The 23,026-nt window shown below is 47.2% G+C and overlaps 1 protein-coding gene across 4 annotated transcripts in view; it reads left to right on the top strand.

Moving 5' to 3' along the window:
- The first annotated feature begins 8,148 nt into the window (after positions 1 to 8,148).
- The window catches only part of PTPRG (protein tyrosine phosphatase receptor type G), a 640,558-nt gene continuing 625,680 nt past the window's right edge, over positions 8,149 to 23,026 (top strand). For all 4 annotated transcript variants that reach the window (XM_081160462.1, XM_081160461.1, XM_081160464.1 and 1 more), the window contains exon 1: positions 8,149 to 8,868. In XM_081160462.1, coding sequence (XP_081016588.1) covers positions 8,784 to 8,868 — 85 coding nt within the window. In that variant the 5' untranslated portion in view covers positions 8,149 to 8,783. The remainder of the gene's footprint in view (positions 8,869 to 23,026) is intronic.

Raw genomic sequence — 23,026 nt, 5'->3', positions numbered from 1 at the left:
TTTATTGATTTCAGAGAGAGGAAGGGAGAGGGAGAGAGACAAAAATATCAATGATGAGAGAATCATTGATCGGCTGCCTCCTGCATGCTCCCAACTTGGGATGGAGCCCACAACCCGGGCATGGGCCCTGACCAGGAATCGAATCCCAATCTTCTAGATCCTGGACGATGCTCAACCATTGAGTTACGCCCGGCTGGGCTTGTTTTGTTTTTTAATTCATCCAGCCATTCTATGTCTTTCGATTGAAGAATTCGATCCACTTACATTTAGACTAAGTATTGATTAGTAAAGACTTATTAATGCCATCTTATTGTTTCCGCTGTCTTGTATTTCCTTTGTTCCTCGCTTCCTTTTTTACTACATTTCTTTGTGATTTGATTGATTTCTGTAGTGGAATGCTTTGACTCTCTTCCCTTTGTCTTTTGTGGCTCTACTGTATGCTTTTGCTTTGTGGTCACCATGAGGTGTATAGAAAACATAAGCTATAACGGTTGATTTCATGCTTGATAATAACTTCAATCACATGCTAATACTCTATCCTTTTATTCCCCTTTTATGTTTTTTATTTGAATTATGAATTTACCTCTTTTATATTGTGTATTCATTAACAAATGATTGTAACTATGGTTATTTTTATTCTAGAGTTAAGTGTTTAATACTCCACTAGATGACAATGTTAGTGTTCTGAATCTGACTATATACTTATTTTTTACCAATGTGTTGTATATTTTCATGTTACTAATTAGCACTCTTTCATGTCAGCTTGAAGAAGTCCTTTCAGCATTTCTCGTAAGGCAAGTCTAGTGGCGATGAATTGCCTCAGCTTTTGTTTGTCTGGGAAAGTCTTTATCTCTCTTTTATTTCTGGACAGCTTTTTCAGATAAAATATTCTTGGTTGGAAGTTTTTTCTTTCATGACTTCGAATATATCATCCCACCCTCATAGATATTTTTTGAGGGATTTCCGTTTCTGATTGTCTCTGTTTTGAGAGACTGTAAAAAGTTTAATTTCTAGGCCAAAAGATACAAATGTTTTTGAGGTTCTTGATACATACTGACAAGTTGTTTTTCAGAACATTGATACCAATTTGCATTCCAAGGGCAGCAAATGAGTACTGGTGTATACCAGCAGTTAGTATTACCAAGGAATATTTTGCATGTGAATATTCTTTTTTTGTTTTTGTTTGCTTTTTAGGGAATTGTGTAGTAAATGAAAAAAATAAGCTATTTCAGTAGATCCTGAAGCCTTCTTCACTGACATAAAATTATAAACAGAAAACGTAAATCCAGTGCTTTCGCACATTTCATATTTATTTGAAGTCCTCTTGTTTTCTGCAATTGTGATAACATTATTATAGCTGCAGGAAAATGATTTTAGGTTTTTAACATGTTGAATTTCAAAAACATCATTGTGAATAACAGCATAGTATTTCACTAAATGGCTATGTAATTATTTAATTGATCCCCTATCTTTGAATATTTAAGTTTTTCCACTTTTTATCTGGAAATACTGTGATGAAGATTCTTGTTCATAAATTATTGTCATCATCTCTGATTACTATGGGCCTACAATGCTTGTAAGTCATGTTACTGTGATGCTTTGACTTTAGGATTTAGGTCTTATAACTATGTTTCAGGACTTATTTCTGAGCCTAGGGTACTTCATCACCTGAGTCCCAGCCTTATTCTCTAGTCCATGGTAGCTTCATTCAAATTACTTAAACTCACAATGTCTTAGTTTTCACTTTTTTTTTTAAATGACAATTTTTCTTATTATTTTTAATTCTCACCAGAGGCTTTTTCCCCCATTGCTTTTCAGAGAGAGTGGAAGGGGGGGGGGAGAGAGAGAGAGAGAGAGATATTGGTTGCCTCCCGCACATGCCCTGGCCAGGGCCAGGGATGGAGCCTGCAACCGAGGTACATGCCCTTGACCAGAATCGAACCTGGCCAACACTCTAACCACTGAGCAAAACCGGCTAGGGCTAGTTTTCACTTCTTTAAAATAGAGGTAATAATAGTTACCTCAAGGATTAAATGATATTTTTAGCTATTTTTACCTGCCATTCCTTCTCCTACTCCCCTTTCTTCTAATGTGCTGAAAATCAGGAGTGACTCCATCACCAGGTTGGTCAAGTCCAATACCCTGGTCCAGGTAGAGGTATAGGACCCAATCAAGGGTAATCCAAATACATTTTGGAGAATCAATTTGGACACTGGGAAAGATATCCTTCTGAGAACAGGAATCACCAGGAGCCTGACAAGGAAGTCAAAGGAGAGAAAAGCAGAGCCACAGGAGCTTGAGAACGAATATGGAGTCAGCACTGGACCCCCTGGATCCAGTGTTAAAGCCTTGGACTTTCCAGCAGGATATGATCAAAAACTTCCTCTTTGTGTTCCAGTTGGCTTACTTTGGGCTCCTGTTACTTGCAACCAAGAGAGCCTTATCAGTCATGTTTGCTACTAGTATTTAATCCTACTTTTTAAAAAGTGTATTTACGCATTCATTCGCTTTAGGCCACTGAATAGAGGGTTTCATGCAATGACAAATACCATTTTTACAGGACTTTGAGGTTTTTCTTTGTTCCATGTTTCAGAATAAACGTGTTTTGTTAGTCTTAATTTCTTTTATCCTAAAATAAACATTGCCCCAAACTGACAGTATATTCTATACTGACTAGAATAGCTTTGCTGTTGTTACTGTTCTGCAATCGTTCACTCGTGAGGTTGAAAACGTCACTAGTGTGGTTTACCTACACATCAAAACCATGTAGGGCAAAAGGTTAATGAGCTCTCTTAGTTTCCTAGGGTTGCTGTTACAAAGTACCACAGACTGAGTGGCTTAAAACAGCAGAAATTTATTGTCTCACAGTTCTGGAGGCTAGGAGTCAAAAACCAAAGTGTTGGCAGGGCCATACTCCCTCTGAAACATGGAGTGGAAATCTTCGTTGCCTCTTCCTAGCTTCCGGTGTTTGCCATGAACCCTTGGCTTATAGATGCATCCCTCCTGTTGCACGGCCATCTCCCTCGCTGGTGTTTGCACACTGTCTTCCTGCTGTGCTTGTCTGTATCTATGTCTGGATTTCCCCTTTTTATAAGGACACCAATTAAATTGGATTAGGGCCCACCCTGATAACCTCATTTTAACTTGATTACCTCTGCCAAGAACCTATTTCCAAATAAGGTCACTGATTGAGATTAACTAAAGATTAGTACTTCAGTGTATCTTTTTTGAGGGACACAATTCCATCCATATAGGCACTGTTTAATTTTAATATGAAGTAGATTGTTTGCAAAGGCCACAATTTGTCCCACCCTTGTTTTAATGCCTCTTTGCAATGCAACTTTTCTGCTCCTCCCCTAAAGAACTAAAGTCTATTTCTCAATCCCCTTGAATCTGGGCTTTTAGACTTGCTTTGACTAATAAAATGCAGTGGAAGTGATGTTATGCCACTGCTTAGTCTATGTCTCACTCTTTCCTATTGGCCTGCGACCTCTTTGTGAATAAGTCTGAGATAGGCTGCTGGAGATGTCAGCGATGAAAACTGAGGTGCCCAAGCCAAGAGCCAGCACTAATTTCCAGGCATGTGAGTGACACCACCTTAGACTGTACAATCCCAGATGAGCCTCTAGAAGTTGGTGCTACAGCTGCATGAGTGATTGCCAGTAAGACTAGCGAAAGAATGCTTAGCTGACTCTGGCTGGGGAGCTCGGTTGGTTAGAGTGTCGTCCTGATACACCAAGGTTGTGGGTTCGATCCCAGGTCAGGGTACATACAAGATTCAACCAATGAATGCATAAGTAAGTGGAGCAACAAATCAATGTTTCTCTTCTCCTTTCCTCTCTCTCTAAAACCAGTAAATTAAAAAAAGAGAGAGAAAGAAAAGAATACCTAGCTGAGCCCAGCCCAAATTGCTGGCCTACAGAATCAAGAACAAATGAAATGGTTGTTGTTTCAAGCTACTAAGTTTTGGAATGATTTGTTAGATGACAATAAATAATTGGTACAGTGGACCTGGTGTCAGAAGCTTGAGTCTTCCGTTGCTTACTATCTCAATCACCCCCGCTAATTCACTAATTCAAAGAGCTCCTGCTTCTTTCTTTGTAAAATATGAATACAGTATTTTGCTTATCTCTCACCATCAGTTACAGGTTTCAAGTTTTTAGTTTCAACTTAATAAAAACCCAACTCAAAGAGGCAAGAGGAAGAAAAGGAATTTATCAGCCTAAGTAACTAAAAACTGCAGGGTCTAGTCTGGCTTCAGGTACAACATAATCCAAGGACTCGAGTGATGGTATCAGATGTTGCTCCATCTCTCTCCTCTGTTTCCCTCTGTGTGTCAACTTCATCCTCAAGCAGGCTCTTGCCAAGTGGAACCCTCCTTGCTTCTCAAGTCTTAAGTTTATCCAACATGGCAAACCCAGGAAGAAGTCTGACTCTCACTGAATCATGTGGAAAATCATGAGGCCATCCCTAAGTCAAGCAGGCCAGAAGGCTGAGATGCTCCAAATAGTCAGGGCTGGGACACATGTCCATTCAAAGCCAGGGAGGTGGAGAGGAAGAGGCAGAGGGTAGTGATGGAGGACGGTGGCTGGCTCACCAAGGCCATCAGGGGGGGATGAACACAAAGGAAAGCTGGAGTGCTAGCACTAGGAGAAAATAAATGGAAGCTGAGCAGGGAGAAAATAACACATCCGCTTCACGTTGCATAGGCTTTTTTGAGCAAGTAACAGTAATAGCTTGCATTTATTAAAAGCTTATCAGGTGCCTGGCACTGTCCTAAGTACTTTACTCTTTTTTAACTCCTTTTTAATTTTCTCAAGTGAGGAGTAGATACAGCTAGTGTTCCTTCTTTACAAATTAGGAAACTGAAACACAAAGTGGTTAAGTTGTCCATAGTCAATCAGAACCCAGCTATACTGGCTCCGTTGCTGTTCCCTGTAACCACTAGTCTATACTCAAAATAGACCACGGGAGCAATGGTAGGCAGAATTCTAAGATGGTCCCCAAGATTCCTACCCCAGGGGTAAAATCCCCTCTTCTGAGAGCAGGTAAGACCTGTGAATGTGATGAGGAAGGGACTCTCTTCCTTAGGTTACATTATATGACAAAACGGATGATATTGTCACTCGCAAGGCTCCTTTGTAGCTGACTGCAGGGAGCCTCTTGTTGCCTTTGAAGAGGTAAGTTGCCACGTTGTGAAAGGGCCACGTGGCCTAAACTTGAGGGTGGCCTCCAGCTGAGATTGACCCCTGGCCAACAGCGGCAAGAAAATAGGGATCTGTCCCACAGCAACAAAGGACTCAATTCTGTCAAGAATCTGAAGGAGCTTTGAAGAGGACCCCAAGTTCTAGATGAGAATGCCTGGCCGACACCTTGATCTCAGCCTACGGAGACCCAGACACTGTGTCTCAACGTCTGACCCACAGAGCTGTGAGACCATAAATGTGTATTGTAAGGCACTGAGCTTGGGGGTGCTTTATTATAGTACCAGAACCTTCCATTTGCAGCCTTATCTTGGCATCAGGGTAGCCCCTCTTTCTTTGGCACTCCCAGGCCCCTCACACCAACTCTCCAGGGGTGCTCATTGTATTGTGCAGCCCCCACATCCCCTGGGGGTGGTAATCACCAGGTGGGAGCAGGACAGGCACAACTGTGGGCTCATTTTGTGCAGCAAAAACTTGATACAGTGTCTCGTGTGTAGGAGCTGTTCTGTAATTGGCTGTAGAATGAATGAAAATGCATCCTGTGTCGTATTCCTGTAAAATCCTATTTTGTTATGCAAAATGGTAGGCCGAGGTTGTGGGAGGTGCTTGCAAGAGCAGTTTGCCTTAAACGTCAGCCTAGGGCCCTAGGACAGTGGCCAGGCCAGACCCAACTTGACGTTTATTTTTAGTGTGAGCCTCCTATACTGTAAGAGTAGTAGTAATTCACTCCCCAAACTCATGTGAGGTTTCCCCCACTCCTAAGCCATTTTTCCCATCCACATTTCAGTGTCTTTTCGAACAAACCATCATTCCTTTCACAATTGGGGAGGCACACAGGCTTCAGAATCCTAACTCTGCTACTCACTAGCTGGAGATCCATTATTTTGCTCCTCTGAGCAGGTTTTCTTGTCTATAAAACAGGGGTAATAATTCTTAGCACTGACAGAACTCCATGAGAGAATGTGTCCTTTATTTTGGAAGGTAAGCTCCACAAAGGTCACAGGCCTTGTCCTTTTAGTTTATGCCTGTGTCCCCAGTATGCCCGGCACACAGTAAGTGCTCAGTAAATCTGCTGAATGAACAGCTGATGGAAAGAATTGAGCACAATGCCTGGTAGAGAGTAAACATTCCACAAATGGCAGTTTTTATGATGTACATTTTGCAAAGGAAGAAACTCACCTGGGGATGTCTACCCAGGTGTTCTGTTCTCATTCAAATTCCACAGATTTCCCCTTTATCACTCAATTTTAATAAGGTAGTCAGACACACAAGGGTCATTCTAAACGCACTCAAAGCTCTCACTGAGGATGGACATCCCTTGCATACAACCCTCCCCAAGAAAACTGACCCTGGCAAGCATTTATGCGGGAGTAAGGATTTCAACAAAACCAGGAAGGGCCAAATTCCAAAGCAAACAAAGTCGACTCATTACCTACCCTGGGGGGGGGGGGCAGGGTGTTCACTCCGGTCTGCTAAAGATAGAGGAGGGCCCTCCCCGGGAACTTCCTGGCTTTTATTAGTTTATAATCCCAAAGGTAACTTTTCAAAGGCTTTTCTTTTGAGAGTGTGGGTGTGAAACTGCTTCCCTAATCACATCTTGCGGGAGGATCTCCGAACATCTGTATATTATTTGAAAACTTAGCATCCGGTTGGGATGTTTGGGTGGGTGGGGGGACCCTGCATGGTGAGATGAAACAGCAGGCGCCGTTAAAAACATGTCAAGATAGTTTTAAATAGAGGCAGAAAAATTAGGCAAAAATTATAAATGGCTAATTACCTTGGCTCAATTACATGTTTAATCAAAAGCTCGCCTCCCCCCCTTTTAGCACTAGAGTAAGAGAAAAATAGGGCGCATAGAAGCCTAAGCGATAAAGATCTTCTCACCAAGAGCCAAGGGACAAAACTCATTACAGATAAGCCCAGTCCTCCCACTTCCCCCGGACGCCTCTCTCCGACTGCTATAGAAGCCGCCGCGCCCCGGGAAGCTGCCAGGAAATCGGTGCTGCCCCGCGGGGCTGCTTTCACCCGGCGGGGGCGAGAGGCGCCCCGCGGCGCCCTGCCCGCCGCCAGGCCCGAGTGCGGGGACCTTCCCCCTCCGGTGGGGCCGCGAGTTGGGAGAACTCTGCCACCATCCACCGAGGCGCGGGGAAGTGGGGTGTGGGGCTCCGAGGGCTGGGTTTTGCCAGTCAAGGATCGATAGTCCTCCTCCCCCCACCCCACCCCCACTCACCAGCCGTGGACCGGGCCAACGGAAGCCCGAAAATAAAAAAAAAAAATAAATCCTCTTGCAGCTCGAGTGCAAAGGCCGCTCGGCTTTGTTTCCAGGAGGGGGAATGGGCCCGGCTGGGGGCGCGAGCAGGGCGCGCCCCGCCGCGGTGCGGCCAGGGCGATGGAACCCAACGGGATACCCTGGAGCCCAAAGAAGGCAGCCTGCCGCCCTTCTCTCCTCAGACCCCAACTAAGGTCCCCCGAGTCCCGGATCCGCGAGCAACGAGGACCGGGGGAGACCTCGCTAAGCCCGCGCAAAGCGCGGCGTCTTTAAGAGCTTGCAGAACGGGAATCTGGCAAAGACTCGCCAGCCCCAGAAGGCAGCCTCCCTTCCCCCTTTCTCCAAGACCGGGCCAGAGCCGCCCCTAGCCTGCCCCAGGCGAGCCCGCAGACCCCGGGGCAGCGCGCGGGGAGAACTGGGCTGGGGGACCCTTCCTGGGTGGTAGCAGAACGTGGCCGCTTTAAGAGCGCGGAGGGCGCGCGCCCGCCGCTGTGGCTGCGCGCCCCCGCCCCTGCCGCGCGCCCCTGCTCGCGCGCCCCCGCCGCCGCCGCCGCCGCGCGCCCCCTGCTCGCTCGCTCGCCGGCTTTAAAGTCTCTGCCAGGATCCATGCTCACATGTTACTTCCTGTATGGAGGCATGGCCAGTTTCCAGCCCCGCGCTCTCCGTTCCTCCCCAGCTCGCGCCGGAGCCACAACTTTCAGGAGCATGGACTGAAGGCGCCCCGGCCCCAGCGTCCCTCTGAGATCCTTTGTGTTTTCCTCCTGCCGTTTCTATTTTGGGGGGCTCTGCGCTCCCCCCGCCTCTCCCCTCCCCTTCCCCGCTCGCAAACATGCCTCCTTCCTTCCCGGGGCCCTGGAAGGAGCTGCCTGCCTGAAGCCCGGAGACGCCGCGCCGCGCTCCGCCTGCCGCCGCCCGCCGGCTCTCGGGCTGCGCTGCGCTGCCGACTCAAGTTGGGTATCCTCGGCTGCTCGCCGCTGCCGCCCGCGGTCCCTGCCCGCCCCGGGCCCCAGGCGTCGCCGCCGCCCGCCGCCTCCTCGCCTCGTTCGCTCGCCTCGCTCCTTTTTGAACGGAAAGCAGCCCTCCTCAGCCGAGGATCGACCCCAGCGTGGCTCCGCGTTCCTGGTCACTTTTTGAGGTTTTCCTAAGGACGCTCGGCTTCCCGGATTCCAGGGGGACCGCTGAGCGCGGGGGGCCCGTAGGACGGGCGAGCAGGGGAAGAGCCCGGGTTTAGTGGAGGCTCACACGGAGGCAAGAACTTATTCAACAAGTTTACCCCCCTGCTTTTCTCTTTTCGATGTGCGTTTTCGGACATGCGGAGGTTACTGGAACCGTGTTGGTGGATTTTGTTCCTGAAAATCTCCAGTTCCGTGCTCCATTATGTCGTGTGCTTCCCGGGTGAGTGCCGGCCGCCGAGGGGACGCGGCCCTGGCCGGCGCGCGCGGGGGATGCGGAGTTGTAGCCGGGGCACGGAGCTCGAGCGCCCGTCCCGGGGACCCCGGAGACAGTGGAGGGGGGCCGGACGCCCGGGGAGGAGAGAGGGACCCACTCCGCTGGTTCTGATGGCGTTTAGGGAGGCTTATGGTTGGGGAGGGTGGAAGAAGGGGCTGGCGGGGAAAGGGGGACAGGGGCCGTAGGAGTCTGCTCTCGCTCGGGTTTGGGAGGCCTGGGGAGCCAGAGTCGGGAGCAAAGGGGGACTTGTTCTGCAGATCCGCCGCCGTTCGTGAGAGCTCGAGCTCTGGGGCTGTTGGGGGATACTGGGACCATGGGAGAATGCCTCTGTGGGTTTGAGGGGCCCATGGTGCGCCCCTCGCTAGGGAGGGTTTTAAGGAGCTCAGAAGGGAGGGACTTGCTTTGCTGCTCCCCGACCCTTTCTCTGGAGAGGCTGGGTCCCGGGGGAGGGAAGCTGGAGGCTGTCCGCGGACGATTGGGGATGTTGGGAGCAGTCTGCATTCTGCTCGCGTGCTCCAGGGGCGACCCCCCGCTCGGAGCTAGAGCGCGGGGCTTCGTTCCGGTGCCAGCGAGAGGCAGCCTTTCCGGGCGCGGGGACCTGGGCACGGTGGGAGGGCAGGGAGCGGACGGTTTAGGGAGATCTCTGGCTTCCCCAGCCCCGTCACGCGGCCCCTTCACCCCGAAACTCTGCTCGGCTGGGCTTCTCGGGTCTGGGCGCCGGGGGCGCGTCCGCCTCTGGGTTGCCGTTCTTGTAGGGGCGGATTTTTTCCTTTCGCGCGCGCCTGCCTACCTTCATCTTTGCCCTTTGCAGGATGTTCCCGGCAGGCAGACCCAGACCCGCTCCTTTCTGGCTGGGTTAAGACCAGGACAGTAATGGCCATTGGTGACGATAATAAGTAGCCGCACGTAGCAGGGTGTTTGCTCGGCGACCTTCCACTTCTAGCCCTCCACCGGCAGACTCCCCCCCCCCCCCGAGGAGGGCAAGAGGCCAGCCGCCTACCTCTCCCACCAGTGCAGGCCCTCTGGGCTGCAGCCCCGAGCTCCCCGGGGGAGGAGGCCACGTCCTGTGCCCTAGCTGGAGAAGGGGTACTCTGTCCTTAGGAGGCCTTTTATCTCCCTCAGGACGGAGAATCCCGGTTTTCTGCTTTCTCACCCAGCAGCTCCACGATACCCGGAGGCGGGGGTTATCTGAAATTAAAAAAAAGGAAACGTGCCTCAGTGTTTTTTGCTTTCCCCGGTCACAGTCGCCTGCCCCCGGGCGCCCCGAGAGCTGGGTTTTGGTGCAGAGGGTCCTTCAGCTCTGCCGTGCGCCCCGCGGGAGGGCTCCGGCGCTTTTGCTGCCCTCGGGGACCGGTATCGAGTGTCTCCTTTGCAGGCTCTGGGGCGGCCTCGAGGGGCGGAGAGGCAAAGCATCGTCTCCTCTCTCCGGCACCCTCTTTCCCTCTGCGGATTCTCCTGCCTCTGGAACCACAGCCCAGAAACGCAGCTCGATGCCGAGCGAGGACCTGCGTCCGCACGCACCCCGAGGCCTGCGGGCTGCCCAGCAGAGCCCTGCCTCCGTGGGGCCGGGCTGGGGGCGGCGTGGACCGTTCCCCTTAATAGTACCCTTCCCCCCCCGTGAAAGAGCACTGCTCGGTATGGTGTTAGGCATCTGCTCTTTCTAGCCGTCTCCGCTGCGGACTTGCCGGCTGAGGGAGCTCAGGCGCACCCTGGGGTCGAGTTTTGTGCGGGTCACGCGTTCCTGGGGGCAGCGGGAGGCAGCAGGTGAGCAGCCTTGCGAAATAGGAGGGGTTCCTAATTCCACTCTGGCTTCTCCTTGCGCTCGGCATGCAGTCAGCGAGTGGGCCAGCCGTAATTTAAAAAAAATAAATAAATTTTTTTTTCGTGCTCTGAGGAAGCTTGAAATCCAAAATGGGACCGCGAGTGAGGCCGCTTAGTGGGGCTTGGACAGTTTCCGTCTTCCACATTTTCTTTTCGTGCCCACGCCGCGAGGTAAAGAGCGCATCCCCTGGCTCGGGAGCGGAGAGGTGTCGGGAGGGGGCAGGGCAGAGCGCGAGCGGCAGGGGAGCGGGGCACGCGGTTTGGGAAAGTGCAGCGGGAGAGGGTGCCGCCGCGCCGGGAACCAGGCAAAGTTAAAATGTCAGAGCCTTGGGAGCCGCCAGCTTGCCGTGTTCCGAAGGTGCGGTGACGCCGCTGGACCTCAGGGGGCGCCCCCGAACCGCTGGTCGGGCTCCTGCCACTTCGGTGCGGCGGGGCCGCGGCGGGAGCCGGGACGCGGAGCCCGGGGCTGCGGGGGAGGCGCGGCGGGGCGGGGGCCTCGGCTCCGCGCTCCGCTCCCGGCGCGCGCTCAGCCCCGTGCGGGCGCGAGTTCGTTTGGGGACCCCTCCCCCCCTTCGCTTGCCATCATCCGGGAGGCGTTTACGTGCTTGACACGAGGGATACAAATGCTTCTGCTGTTGGATCAGCGTCCTTCTTGGGAGGTTTTAACCGAAATCTCTTGTTAGTTATTGTGTTTCTCAGAATCGCACCAGCTTGAGTTCCCGGCTGCTCTTGAGGATCCAGGGGAGCTGTGATGTGGGAGGGTTTGGGGATCAGCCCTGGCTTGGTTTTATCCCCGCGGACCTGGAACGCGACGGGAAAGTACGGCAGGGGTGGGACCCGCGCTGCAGTTAGTGTTTCAAGTGGTGTTTCCACTTCCCAGAGCTGGTGTTATTAAACATGATACAGCGCATACATTGTACGCTCTCTTCGTACGTCTCTTAAAAAATACTGTTAGGGAGAAGTGTATGAAAATAGGAAAGTGGAATGGACCTCTGGGGACCCCCTGCCCGGCTGCGGCGCTCAGCTCCGTCTTCCCTTTTCCATACCCCGCCCCTCCCAACACCTTATTCTAAAGCACATCTCACGCCTAGTCATTAAGCATTTGGTATTTTTCGCTTATCACTGAGAATGTAAGTGCCTCCTACAGGATATAAAATGTTACTTGAGAGGGTTAACATTTTGTGTATTTTACATGCTTAAGCTCTGCAGCAGAAAGTTAAAAAAAATTTTTTTTTTGATTTCTTCTCTCTTTCCGTCCTCAGAGTGAAACCCTTCTCTCTCATTCTGATATGTTTTGTACCCTAATTAGATTACATCCAGGAGGCTGACGTTGGAAACACTTTAGATGGATAAGCTCCGCGGTGTACTTTTGGAGGTGTCAGACTCTGAGGATCCATGATTGATGTCAGCTGCCTCTCCCTCTAGCTGCCTCTGTGGGTTTGCATGCACAGCTTCAGTCCTGACAGACATCCTTTATGGCCTTCTTAGAAAAATGTGAAAGAAATATTTGTAAGTCAGCTGTCTTACTCTTAGGGATGGGGGGAGAAATCATGCAGCCTCCCCCCCCCCCATAAGTGTCTTGTTTGAAAATAATCTTTTTTTCTTTTGTGAATATTCACGTGAGGATATTTTTTCCATTGCTTTTCAGAGAGAGGGGACAGGGTGTGTATGTGTGTGTGTGAGGAACATGGGGGAGAGAAAAACATGGATGTGAAAGACTCACATGGGTGGGGTGGGGAAGGAACCTGCAATCCAGGTAGGTGCCCTTGACCTGGAATCAAACCCTGCGCTGAGCAGGCTGAGGCTCTAACCACTGGGCCGCACCGGCCAGGGTGAAAATAAAGACTGTTTAACCAGACTTTAAATTGGTTTCTCTGATTCAGTTAAGGAATAAAATCTTATGCTTTCTTCCAAACAGTGTTCACATTACAGAGCTGATGAAATTAGAGCATAACTACATAACGGGACTTTTTGGAAATAGAGGAAGTTGCTGTTGCCCGTGGCAGAAGGGTTATAGGAAAGGGTGGCTGAAATGAGAAAAAGAACCGCCCCAGAGTGAAGCGCTGAGCATCTCCCCTTAGTTATGGACCTGTTTTCACTGAATAAAAGATTATGTTGTTGTTTATATGGAAGTGGTACAGGGAATGCTGATGACTTCATGCAGCCAAACAAAACAAAAACCCTTTCAGATAGATTCATCCTTCTGTTCTGAAAAACGCCCAAGTTTAGTGTGGTGTAATCAGTTACCTATCAGTACACCGAATGGAATGAACTTTCTTGTCATTCATGTAAGAACATTTAAGATGTCCCAGAGCAATTTTTACTATCCACCCTCCTTTCCCCATTTTCCTGGAAACTCCATGATCGAAAGGACAGTCTGGACACTTAGCTATGTGAAAGAAAGCAAATTTAAAGTGTTGCTAGTGACTGGTTGCTTTAACCTCTCCTTCCATGGTGAAAGGTGGTTTTTTAAAAAAAATTCTGAATTTTCATTCAGCATTTAACTTGGAGCATGCGGCGTGGGTGTGCATTCAGAATTGCAAGCGTAAAAAAATTGATGATTAACACTTTCATCCTGGGGCACATCTTTCATGTGGTCAATTTCACAAATCTGAGCTTATGGGAGAAATTCAGAGTACCTAAAATTATCTCAAATATACTTGATGTCCCCCCAAATAAGCTCTGTCTGTGCTTTGGTTCCAGGTTACTATCAGATGACAGGCTGTAATCACTGAAACTGCATTTTTGACTATCTGTGTAGAGAATAAAAGGTCTGCATATGTAATGATACAAACAAAGCCAGGGAAAGTGTGCCCCGCTCTTAGGTCTTTACTGGAGCTTGATCCAGGCAAAGCTGGTAGCTACTGAGGCGGGGCTCAGGAAAGTGGAAGAGCCTGCCCCCAACAGGCACTGAGAAATCCGCAGCAGTAACTGAATTTGTTCGGGAATGAGGTTGCCTGGGCACACTGTTAGGCCTTCAGTAAACGTTTGCAAATGATTAAAACATCTGATATCTGGGTTTCCCTGCCTGAGAAATGGGAGTGACCCAGCGCGCTTGCAAAGAACCAAACACAGGACGATGGCAGTGTTCTGTGTACTTACAAGATCAAATGCACATCTGACTTGAACTTTTTTTTTTTGGTATTGTGTTTATGTGAATTGTAACCAAAAAACCACTCCAAAAAAGATGCCTTTTAAACACCCTCGTTTCCCCCTGCTTTTCCCTATAATTCCTCTTTGTCTCAAATTTCCAAGACCACAGAATTGTCTCTTTTAAAACATAGATCTGGAAGTAATGTTGGTGAATTTCATTTTCAGAAGAGTCTCCATGATTAAAATATATAACAGAAGTTTGACTACAGCACTTGATAAGACCATTTAGAAAACCATACAAAGTGCTTTTAGGGCCAGCTGACCAGGTTCCAGATATGCCTGGTTTCTCTTTTAGAAACCCCTGTAACTGAATTGGGTGGTGGTACCGATGTGCCTAGGGTGGGGATGGGAGGTGGGAGGTAACTTTCACATTGAAGAACTTTTTTTTAAAAAATATATCTTTATTGATTTCAGAGAAAAGAAAGGAGAGGGGGAGAGAGATAGAAACATCAATGATGAGAGAAGTCATTAATCGAGCCCACAACTCGGGTATGTGCCCTGACCGGGAATCGAACCCTGATCACCTGGATCCTAGGTCGACGCTCAACCACTGAGCCTCGCCTGGCTGGGCTCACATTGAAGAACTTTGATACCTGTCAACCAGTTTATGAGTGACTGTACTGTTTTATAAGCATATAACAAGGAGAAGTCTTTTAGGCCCTAGCCGGTTTGGCTCAGTCCTTAGAGGGTTGGCCTGCGACTGAAAGGTCCTGGGTTTGATTCCAGCCAAAGGCACGTACCTCAGTTGCAGGCTCCATCTCTCACATTGATGTCCCCTGTCGCCCCCCCCCCCCCCACTCTCTGAAAAGCAAAGGAAAAAAATATCCTGGGGTGAGGTTAAAAAAAAGTCTTTTAGGAGCCAAGAACTTCTTAGTACTTTTTTTTTCTTTCAAAATCAGGTAGATATGGAAAGTTGTACAGAATATATTGAAGTATGTCTAAGAATGTGGTCTCTGGAGCCAGCTTGCCTCTGCCATTACTTGCTTTGTTGCCTTAGACGGATTACTTAACCTCTGCACGCCACCTCTTTTTATTTTTTCTCTCTGTGAAATGGTCTCGTGATTGTACCCCGATTCCTAGTTTTCTGAGGGTTGAATGAGGTGCCTGCTAAAGGATTCAGCACTGTGCACGGTAAATAGTAGGTGCTCAATAAATTAACCATTTTTATTTTATGTGTACTACAGATTTGAATAGGAGTGTGTGGGAAGAAGAAAATGAAAAGGACAACTGTATACAAAACAGAAACACTTAACCATCTTTTATATACACGTAAAGGATGTTTCTTGTACGTGGCTTTGCTGTTGAGGGTGAGGAGGAATGGGGACTGGCCTGAAGGCATCCCACGTAAAATTAGAAAGATTACGTTTTGAAGTTTAAAGAAGTGAGAAAGCCCAGGGGAAGTCCACCTTCCAGCTTCAAGTGGGAAAGGTGTTCCCACAGGCTCCAGTGCGCCAGGTGAGTCTCGGCTCCCTTCCTAGCAGGGGTTGCTTGGCCCTGCACCCCGGGGTGCCCGTTCCTCCCCAGAGGCCTTCCGGATGGTGTGGTAGCCAAGGAGAATGGGTCTCCCTGTTACTGTCCTTTCTGGGTTTTCATTTCGTGGCTCTAGTGGGAAGGAAACAGTAGTACTTGGGTGTTGCTTTAATTTTGTACAGTGTGGCTGGTGAACACACTAATGTCCCTGTCTCCATACCTTCGTGGAGTCAGACTTGCAGAGCATATGAGAGAACCTCACACCGTGCAGAGTGCCTGCCCTCTAATCAGTTTTTTGCAAACTGAAATCAAAATGATGGGTTTCTGGCCAAATAACAATGTGTGATTTTAAATTACTCGACTTAGCTATTTTTGTGGCAAAGTGACACAGTTGGCTGCAGAAATCTAGCAACTAAAAAAGAAGAAATGAAAGCACAGTTCATGGAATATGTAACACTCCCATGTAAGAAAATGGGACAACTGGTCTTATTTTTGGGTCAATGATACATTTCTCTTTGGCTTATTGTTTTAAAATTTAATGAAATTTATTGTTTTCCATCACCGTACCCCACCCCTCACACCCTCTGCCACCTCCACCCCCCACTCATCACACTATTGTCCATGCCCATGAGTTTTTCTCTTTTTTGTTCAATTCCTCCATTCCCCTAACACCCACTATGTGGTACTATTTTTCTGAGAAGAGTGAAGCAGGTTGTCGATTGATACTGCAGAGGGTATACTTTTGAGGAATTTGTTTATACCAGTTATTATATGAATGCAAGAGGAGTTTTCACACCACTGCAGCCCCAGAAATTCCACAGTGCACTTAAATCAGATAAACTCATCCCTTTGGAATGATGTGGATAAGGGGCACTCGAGCCGTAAGCGATTTACAAAATACAAAAGCATAGTCCAAATTAGTGAGGAAACGTCATTGACTTTTCAAGAGTCAGGTTAGTTCTGAATTGTCCAAAGGATTTATTTAAAAAGCAGTAGTTATTCATAAAAGAGTTCTATTCATTTAAAAATATATATCACTTGTCCTGAAGTGTTTGGATTCAGTTGAGTGTGAAGGCTCAGAACCAGCCTTGGCTACGCCACTGGGTAGCTGGGCTACCTCGGACAAATTACCCAGCACCTTGTGGAAGTGGGGTTGGGTGGGGTTGGGGGCCTGGCAGTCCCAGATATACACACATGTGTTATTCAGGCCCAGGTTGAAATTCTTTTTTTTTTTTTTTTAAAATATATATATCTTTCAGAGAGAGGAAAGGAGAGGGAGAGACAGAGATAGAAACATCAATGATGAGAGAGTCATTGATCGGCTGCAGCCCGCAACCCGGGCATGTGCCCCGACCGGGAATGGAACCCCGATCGCCTGGATCCTAGGTCGATGCTCAACCGCTGAGCCACGCCCGGCCGGGCCCAGGTTGAAATTCTTGATCTGTTGCAGCAGTGTTCTGGGGCAAATGGGCCTTGTGTTTTTAATCTCTAAAATGGGAACAGTGGTTCTAACAGCCCACACTCACCAAGTACTTGCCATTGTCTAGGTGCTGTGCCTAGACCATGGGTGAGAAAACTAAAACTGAGGGGGGGTGTCACTTGTGCAAGGTCACCTCTGCAGTAAGTGGGGGTGGCTATAATATGCCTCCCTCAGGATTATTTTGAATTTCAGACTGGTTGCTGTTTGGAAGCTTTTTTCCCCTCCTTTACAGGAAGGCCAATGAAAAGACAGACACTCAGCCTAGGCTATTTCACCCCACGTCTGGTCTGGTCTTGTTGCATGTAAGCAAGTACCATTTAACTGGGTGAAGTACAGGTGTCTTCCTACTTGCTACAATTAAATAACAAAGTAATGCAATTATGTAGGATTTTATTTGGTTACATTGAAGGGATGACCTTTCAGCAAACCATGTTAGCTTCTGAATAGGCTGATAATAACTGTGGATAGAGTGAGTTTGTTGGTGGTTTTTCTGACTCCTCTTTAAAATGATCTAAATTGACTTAGTTTATAATTTGCGAACTTTTGTTTGGGGCATTGAAAATGGTTACATTATAATACTGTGGTGGTATTATTATCCCATATATCATTTAAGTGTGGGCTGCAGGCTCTGAATCACCATTCGGAAAAAGGTCTGGGGCAGTTGTACTTGCCGGAGTGGTTTGGGTTCTGGATTTTTCCTTTGGAGTTTAGAACTTGCGGTGGGAACCAGCCAAGCCAGTTGTGGGATCTGGCTGGGCAAGACCCTCAGTTCCTTTGGGGTTGATTTCTTTACCCTGAACTAAGTGGCTTCTCAAATTCTACTGGAATTTAGGATTGCTGGTTCCAGGCAGGGCAGTTTGGAAGGCTTGTGACCTTTCTGCAACATGCAAGTCAGATGCCCAGTGCATATTAGATTATGATTTGTGACGTGTACGCCTTGACTTTCTTCTGAGAGTTTCCTTCCTAGGGCACTAAGAACCCTTCGATTATCTTGCTAACCTTCCTGCAGAATAGCCCCGGGGAGCAGCAAACAGGGTTGTGAGTGGATCTTGGTTAGTGGAATTCCTTTAAGTTACTTTTTTAACATTAAACCTTATTTCACCTGGAGTGCAGGTAGAAAATGGAGGTTTGCTCATGCCAACAAAGTTATGTCGGCCTTTAAAACGAATGTGACTTACGATCGGGATAGTGGTGGCAGAATTTGTTAACCCAAAAAGAGGCTAGTTTTGGATCTTCTGTCTTACGCTGGTCAAGAGAAATGATGAAGTAGTCATTTGACTTGCCTGGAGTTCTGCAGGGGGCATCTGGCCTGCAGATGCTGTCTTTGGCCATCCTGTGTTGAAAAGAAAAAAGTGAATTAAAAATCAGGGCATTTCATATTGCTGTCAACTTGCATACTCACAGTGTGCCAGGCACTATGCTTGGCACTGGGGTGGACAGTGATGACCAAAACAGATGGAGACTCCTGCCCTGGTCGGGGCTTCCCGTAGAAGTCCGAGCTGCTCCTGGAGAAGTTAGAAGGTGCTGCAGCCGAGGGCCTGTGTTCTTGCCCGCCAGCAGCAGCTCGCTGGAGTTAAATGGTGGCTGCCCCCTGAGATGGGCGCTCGCCTGGCCCACAGTGGTTATTTACAATACTCAGCTGGTCCCTGGAGGTGTTTGCCACCCGCATACAGGTGATTTCTACATTTGGGCCCTAGGGACAGATTTTTTTTTTTCTTGTTTGGGGCTTTGTCTGGGTTGGGTATGTGTAAATGGGTCTGTGCGCATGTGCTACTGCGAGCACGTGAATCACTGGCTGATGAAATGACTTCATTCCTCTCAGTCTGATGCCCAGTTATCCTGGTGGTGTCCTTTTTTTGGCTTTGCAGACGTCCGCTGCTTGTATATTTCACAATAATGTGGTGACTTCCGTGGCTGTTGGCTGTGTTTTGAAAAATCTTTTATTTGATTTAAGAAATAGCTCCCTTGGTAACTTTCTTGTTATCAAATTACCCAAGAAGAGGGTGATGATGGGGAGAAAAGAGAGGACACTGGCCAGTGGAGTAGGATTTGAGTAGATTAATATTAGAGATGTCATATGAGAGTTGATCCCTTGCCAAAGATCTTAATTTTTTCCATCACATCCCCGACCCACTAATTTTTTTTTGCATATGAAATCCATGCATGGGTTTCTAATATATGGTGAAAATATCACATATCTTAATTTTCCCCAAAATAACATATGAAAACCTGAACTTTGAGTTGATAGAGTGACCAGTTCTTGGCATGGACAGATCAAAGATTCACCCTAATTGTGTGTTTTTTAAGTGGTCACTATAAAGTATATGGTATGTTCATGGATTCCTCACATATGATCCAGAGCCTAATTAGGCAGTGCTCTAATTAGACAGGGTAGGAGCTCATTCCTCCCTCCACCTGCTGTGCCTTCTGTATCTAGGTGGAGGTGGTCCTATTTGAGGACTGATAGAATGAGCAGATAATGCTCTCTGAGACAAGTACAGGACATTTTATAAGACTCTGATATCCTTGTGTGCGGTTCCCAGAAACCTCACATTTGTGTATTGCATCCTCTTAAGAGAGATGACAGTGAAGGTTAACATCTTCCTTAAGAGAATTCAGAGTGTCTATTTTGTCATGGTGTTTGAAATCCATCTTTGAAGTGGGAGAAGCTGAATTTTTACCCTCAGTTGCTGGTCATAAAGGCATCTATTGTTGAAAGTAAGGTACATTCTAATAGAGTTCAAATGAGGCAGCTGGGTTATGTTTCCATGGTTCAAACCCTTTTTATTCTCTTAGGAAATAATTTAGGCTAAATTTTGTGAATCTGGGTTTCATTGCATCAGAAGTGGCTTGGCTTTAGGGCTGATCCAGGAGAAGCAGGCATTTTCACTTGTGCTTTGGTGGTTGTAGAGATTGTGACATGAGGTGTCATAAAGGGCAGCAGAGCTTGCTTGAGCTGATTGTAGAGTGTGAAGATGAACATTGATCTATTGCCTAGTAAAGGCTTTGGGCAGGTTGGTCGAGGAGGAGGGCTTGCCTGAACCTACCGCTTTTGCTTGCTTGACAAGTATTGGTTGACCACCTTGCCTAATGCCCTCAATTTGACAGATGTTGGCTGGTTCATCATGGAGCTGTTTTCTAGAACACGTTGCTAGTAGATGCCTGTTTTATTTCTCTCCCATCCAGTTGTTTTATAAACTAGTCATTTTCTCTGCTTATATGTGTACAAAAGCCATGAGTGGAGGGTGCAGAAAATCACTTGACAGATTTAGGCATCAGCCCCCCATTTTCTCTGTTGGTCGGTTTGTGCAGACGCTGCTGAAATTATCTGGCATATGGTAGAGGGTGTATAACTCTGGCCTTATAGTTCTTTCTGAACATTTTTAGGACGTGATTTTTAAAAGAAAAACTTCTCTGTTGTTATTGAAGCATCTTAACTGATGTAAGGGAATTGCTTTGCTGGTTCTTGAGGTTTCTGCCTTCACTCATTATGCCAAGTGGAAGGAAAATTGATTTCTGGAGAATCTGAGCGAAATGTAAGCACTCTGACTAAACAAAGGAGTTTATGGAAATAACTCTTTTATGCCTTGGGACTTTAATAGGGTTTTGAGGAAATGAGACTTGAGGCAGGATTCTGATGAAAGAGGCTGTGGCAAATGCATGTTCTTTGAATTGCACAGATCTGTCAATCAAATGAAGCACCCAGCCCAAGTTAGTGAATCCGAGCTTTGTCTTTCACTAACTTGGACCAGTTACTTAACTTTATTGGCTTTCTCGTCTGTAAAATGGGGAATTTGGACCTCCTAGCTCCCTTGGGAAGATTAAATGAGATGGCGTGTGCAAAGCACCAGAATAGCATTAGGTATGCAGGATGTTACAAATGGTACCTGTTTTTAATAGCTGTTGCTTAACATATATGAAACCAGTGCTTGCAAATGTATGCTCTCAGTTAATGCCATGCAACTCTGTGAGGAGATAGAGCTGGAGCTCAGGGAGAGTGGCAACCCCACAGTTAATGAAAGGTGGAGCTGATACATGAACTTGGCTTTCTGGATGCTGTCATGTTTCTCAGCAGAGCGGGTGGTGGATGAACGTAAGGTGCATGTGGCCACTCGGGGACGTTTTCTATTGACAGATTTACTGAAGATGGCTGTTAGGTTCTACTTTGCTCTGTATGCCCCCAGCTTGAAAGAACAGGTTTAGAGCTACTTTTGATAGTCTCATTATTGAAATTGCCTGTGTGGGTACAAAGTATACGTCTTGCCATATATTTCTGTGCTAACATGGGACCCGTCACGTCCCTTGTGTGCATATAGATGAAGACATTCAGTGAACATCTGCAGCACAAATTTTGTCTTCTTGCCCCTGTGTTATTTTATAGTTTTTCTACTCTAGGGATTGGAGATTAACATTTGAAATGAAGGTTCCCGTTCCCATAGCCTTGGCAGACATTGCTAATGATCACAGAGCTCTTTCCTGCTAACACCTGCACTGTGTCTTCGAACGCCTTGCCTGGGAGTTGGCCTGGGAGAGGACTTCTGTGCCGTCTCTTGCTATCCCGAGACACATTAGCCAACCTTTGAAAATATAAGGAGAGCTTCCATGGGGCTTTTACGTCCTTGCAAATAGGTTTGCTGCTACATGGACAGTTTTTGAACCACAGAGCTCTTTTGCAATTGATTTGAAAGAGCAGATATCAATAGCAAGTACCATGTGCAAAGGTTTCCTGATCCATGAAACTGATTTGGGCTCATAGTTGACTCATCCATTTATATGGGGGAGGAAATCCAGCCTCTTGAGCGTCATATGCTAATAGGTGAGCTCTACTAATGGAGGTTTAGGGATCTAAAATTAGTGGTTCATTTTTCCTTTCTTCAAAGCCCAGAGGTTTTGCATCAGATTATGGCTCTTGTAAGACTGTTTCTGTTCCAAAGTGACACCTTTCTGAATTCTTAGTTATTTACGTAAGTGTTAAGTATGGGCTTGGTGACAGCAGTTTTTAAAACTGTGACTGACTAAATGGATCCTTTCCCCCTGTTGTTTATACCTGGTATAAACAACAAGTATCTTGTGTTTACACTGAATAAATTCATTGTAACCTTAGGGTAGGTAGCTCGTTTCTCAGAATTTGAGTGGTCCTCTGATTAGTGTTATTTTTGTTAAGGAAATTGGAGAGTAGGGATAAAAGGTGAAAGGAATTCCGCTGTGAAGTTGATACCAGGTAAATTTGTGGTGTTTGGTTAATACTCCAAGTACTTGGATGACATCAAGTAATCTCATTTTTTTTCGTCGATATGAAAGTTTTCTCTTAGGGGTACCTTCTGATGTTGAGCCTTAGCTTACTGTGAAAAGCCTGTGGAGCTGTGCTGTCCAGTGTGGTAGCCATGTGGCTAATGAGCACTGGAGGTGTAGCCTCTCCAAATTGAGATGGGCTTTAAGTGTAAAATACACACTGGATTTTAGAGACATGAAAAAAGTATGTAAACTGTCTCATTAATTTTTATATTGATTGTCTATTGAAATAACAATATTTTAGGCATATCGGTATAAGTGGAACGTATTAAAATTATTATCACATTTTTTTTACTGTTTGATGTGAATACCATACAATTTAAAATTACAGACGCAGCTTGCATTGCATTTTTATCCCTCCTTCTGACCTCTTCTCACCTTCCAGAAGAACCTTTCACTGCTGTCATCCCCTCTGACAATGATTTCCTCTGGTCCTTTCAAAGCATAGTCCAGGAGAGACTTGCCATTGATGCGGAGGGTTGCCTTCTGGAAGGCACCTCACTAGGAAGCACTGGAGTCCAGGTGTCAGGATAGAGAGTTGGGGTCATTAGCTTTGTGGGCTAGTTTGCCCCTCTGTGAAATGGAGTAACAGTCCCTGCTTCGTGAGGTTGTTTAAGGAGTAAATGAGGTAAGCCACGTTGGGCATTTGGCACAAGCCTGGCAAATAGCAAGCTCCTGAAAATAATAGCCGTTGTTGTTATTTTACTGGCTCCTGAGTGGGCATTTAGTAGAGTTCCTGGCTTTGATTTCTCCCTGTTCCAGTGAACTGTGTGGGACTCATGGAGGGTTGCAAACTTTTAAAACGCTGGCCTCGGCTGCTGGGAAATCCAGAGCGGTGTAGAATACCATGAGCATTCTGATTGAGCTCTTCCCCAGCACCCTGAAGGG

This window comes from Miniopterus schreibersii (assembly GCF_964146895.1).
Source record: "Miniopterus schreibersii genome assembly, chromosome: 15".
Classification (NCBI taxonomy): Eukaryota; Metazoa; Chordata; class Mammalia; order Chiroptera; family Miniopteridae; genus Miniopterus; species Miniopterus schreibersii.
Note: the sequence above shows the minus strand (reverse complement) of the source record. Positions and strands in the feature narration are given on the sequence as shown.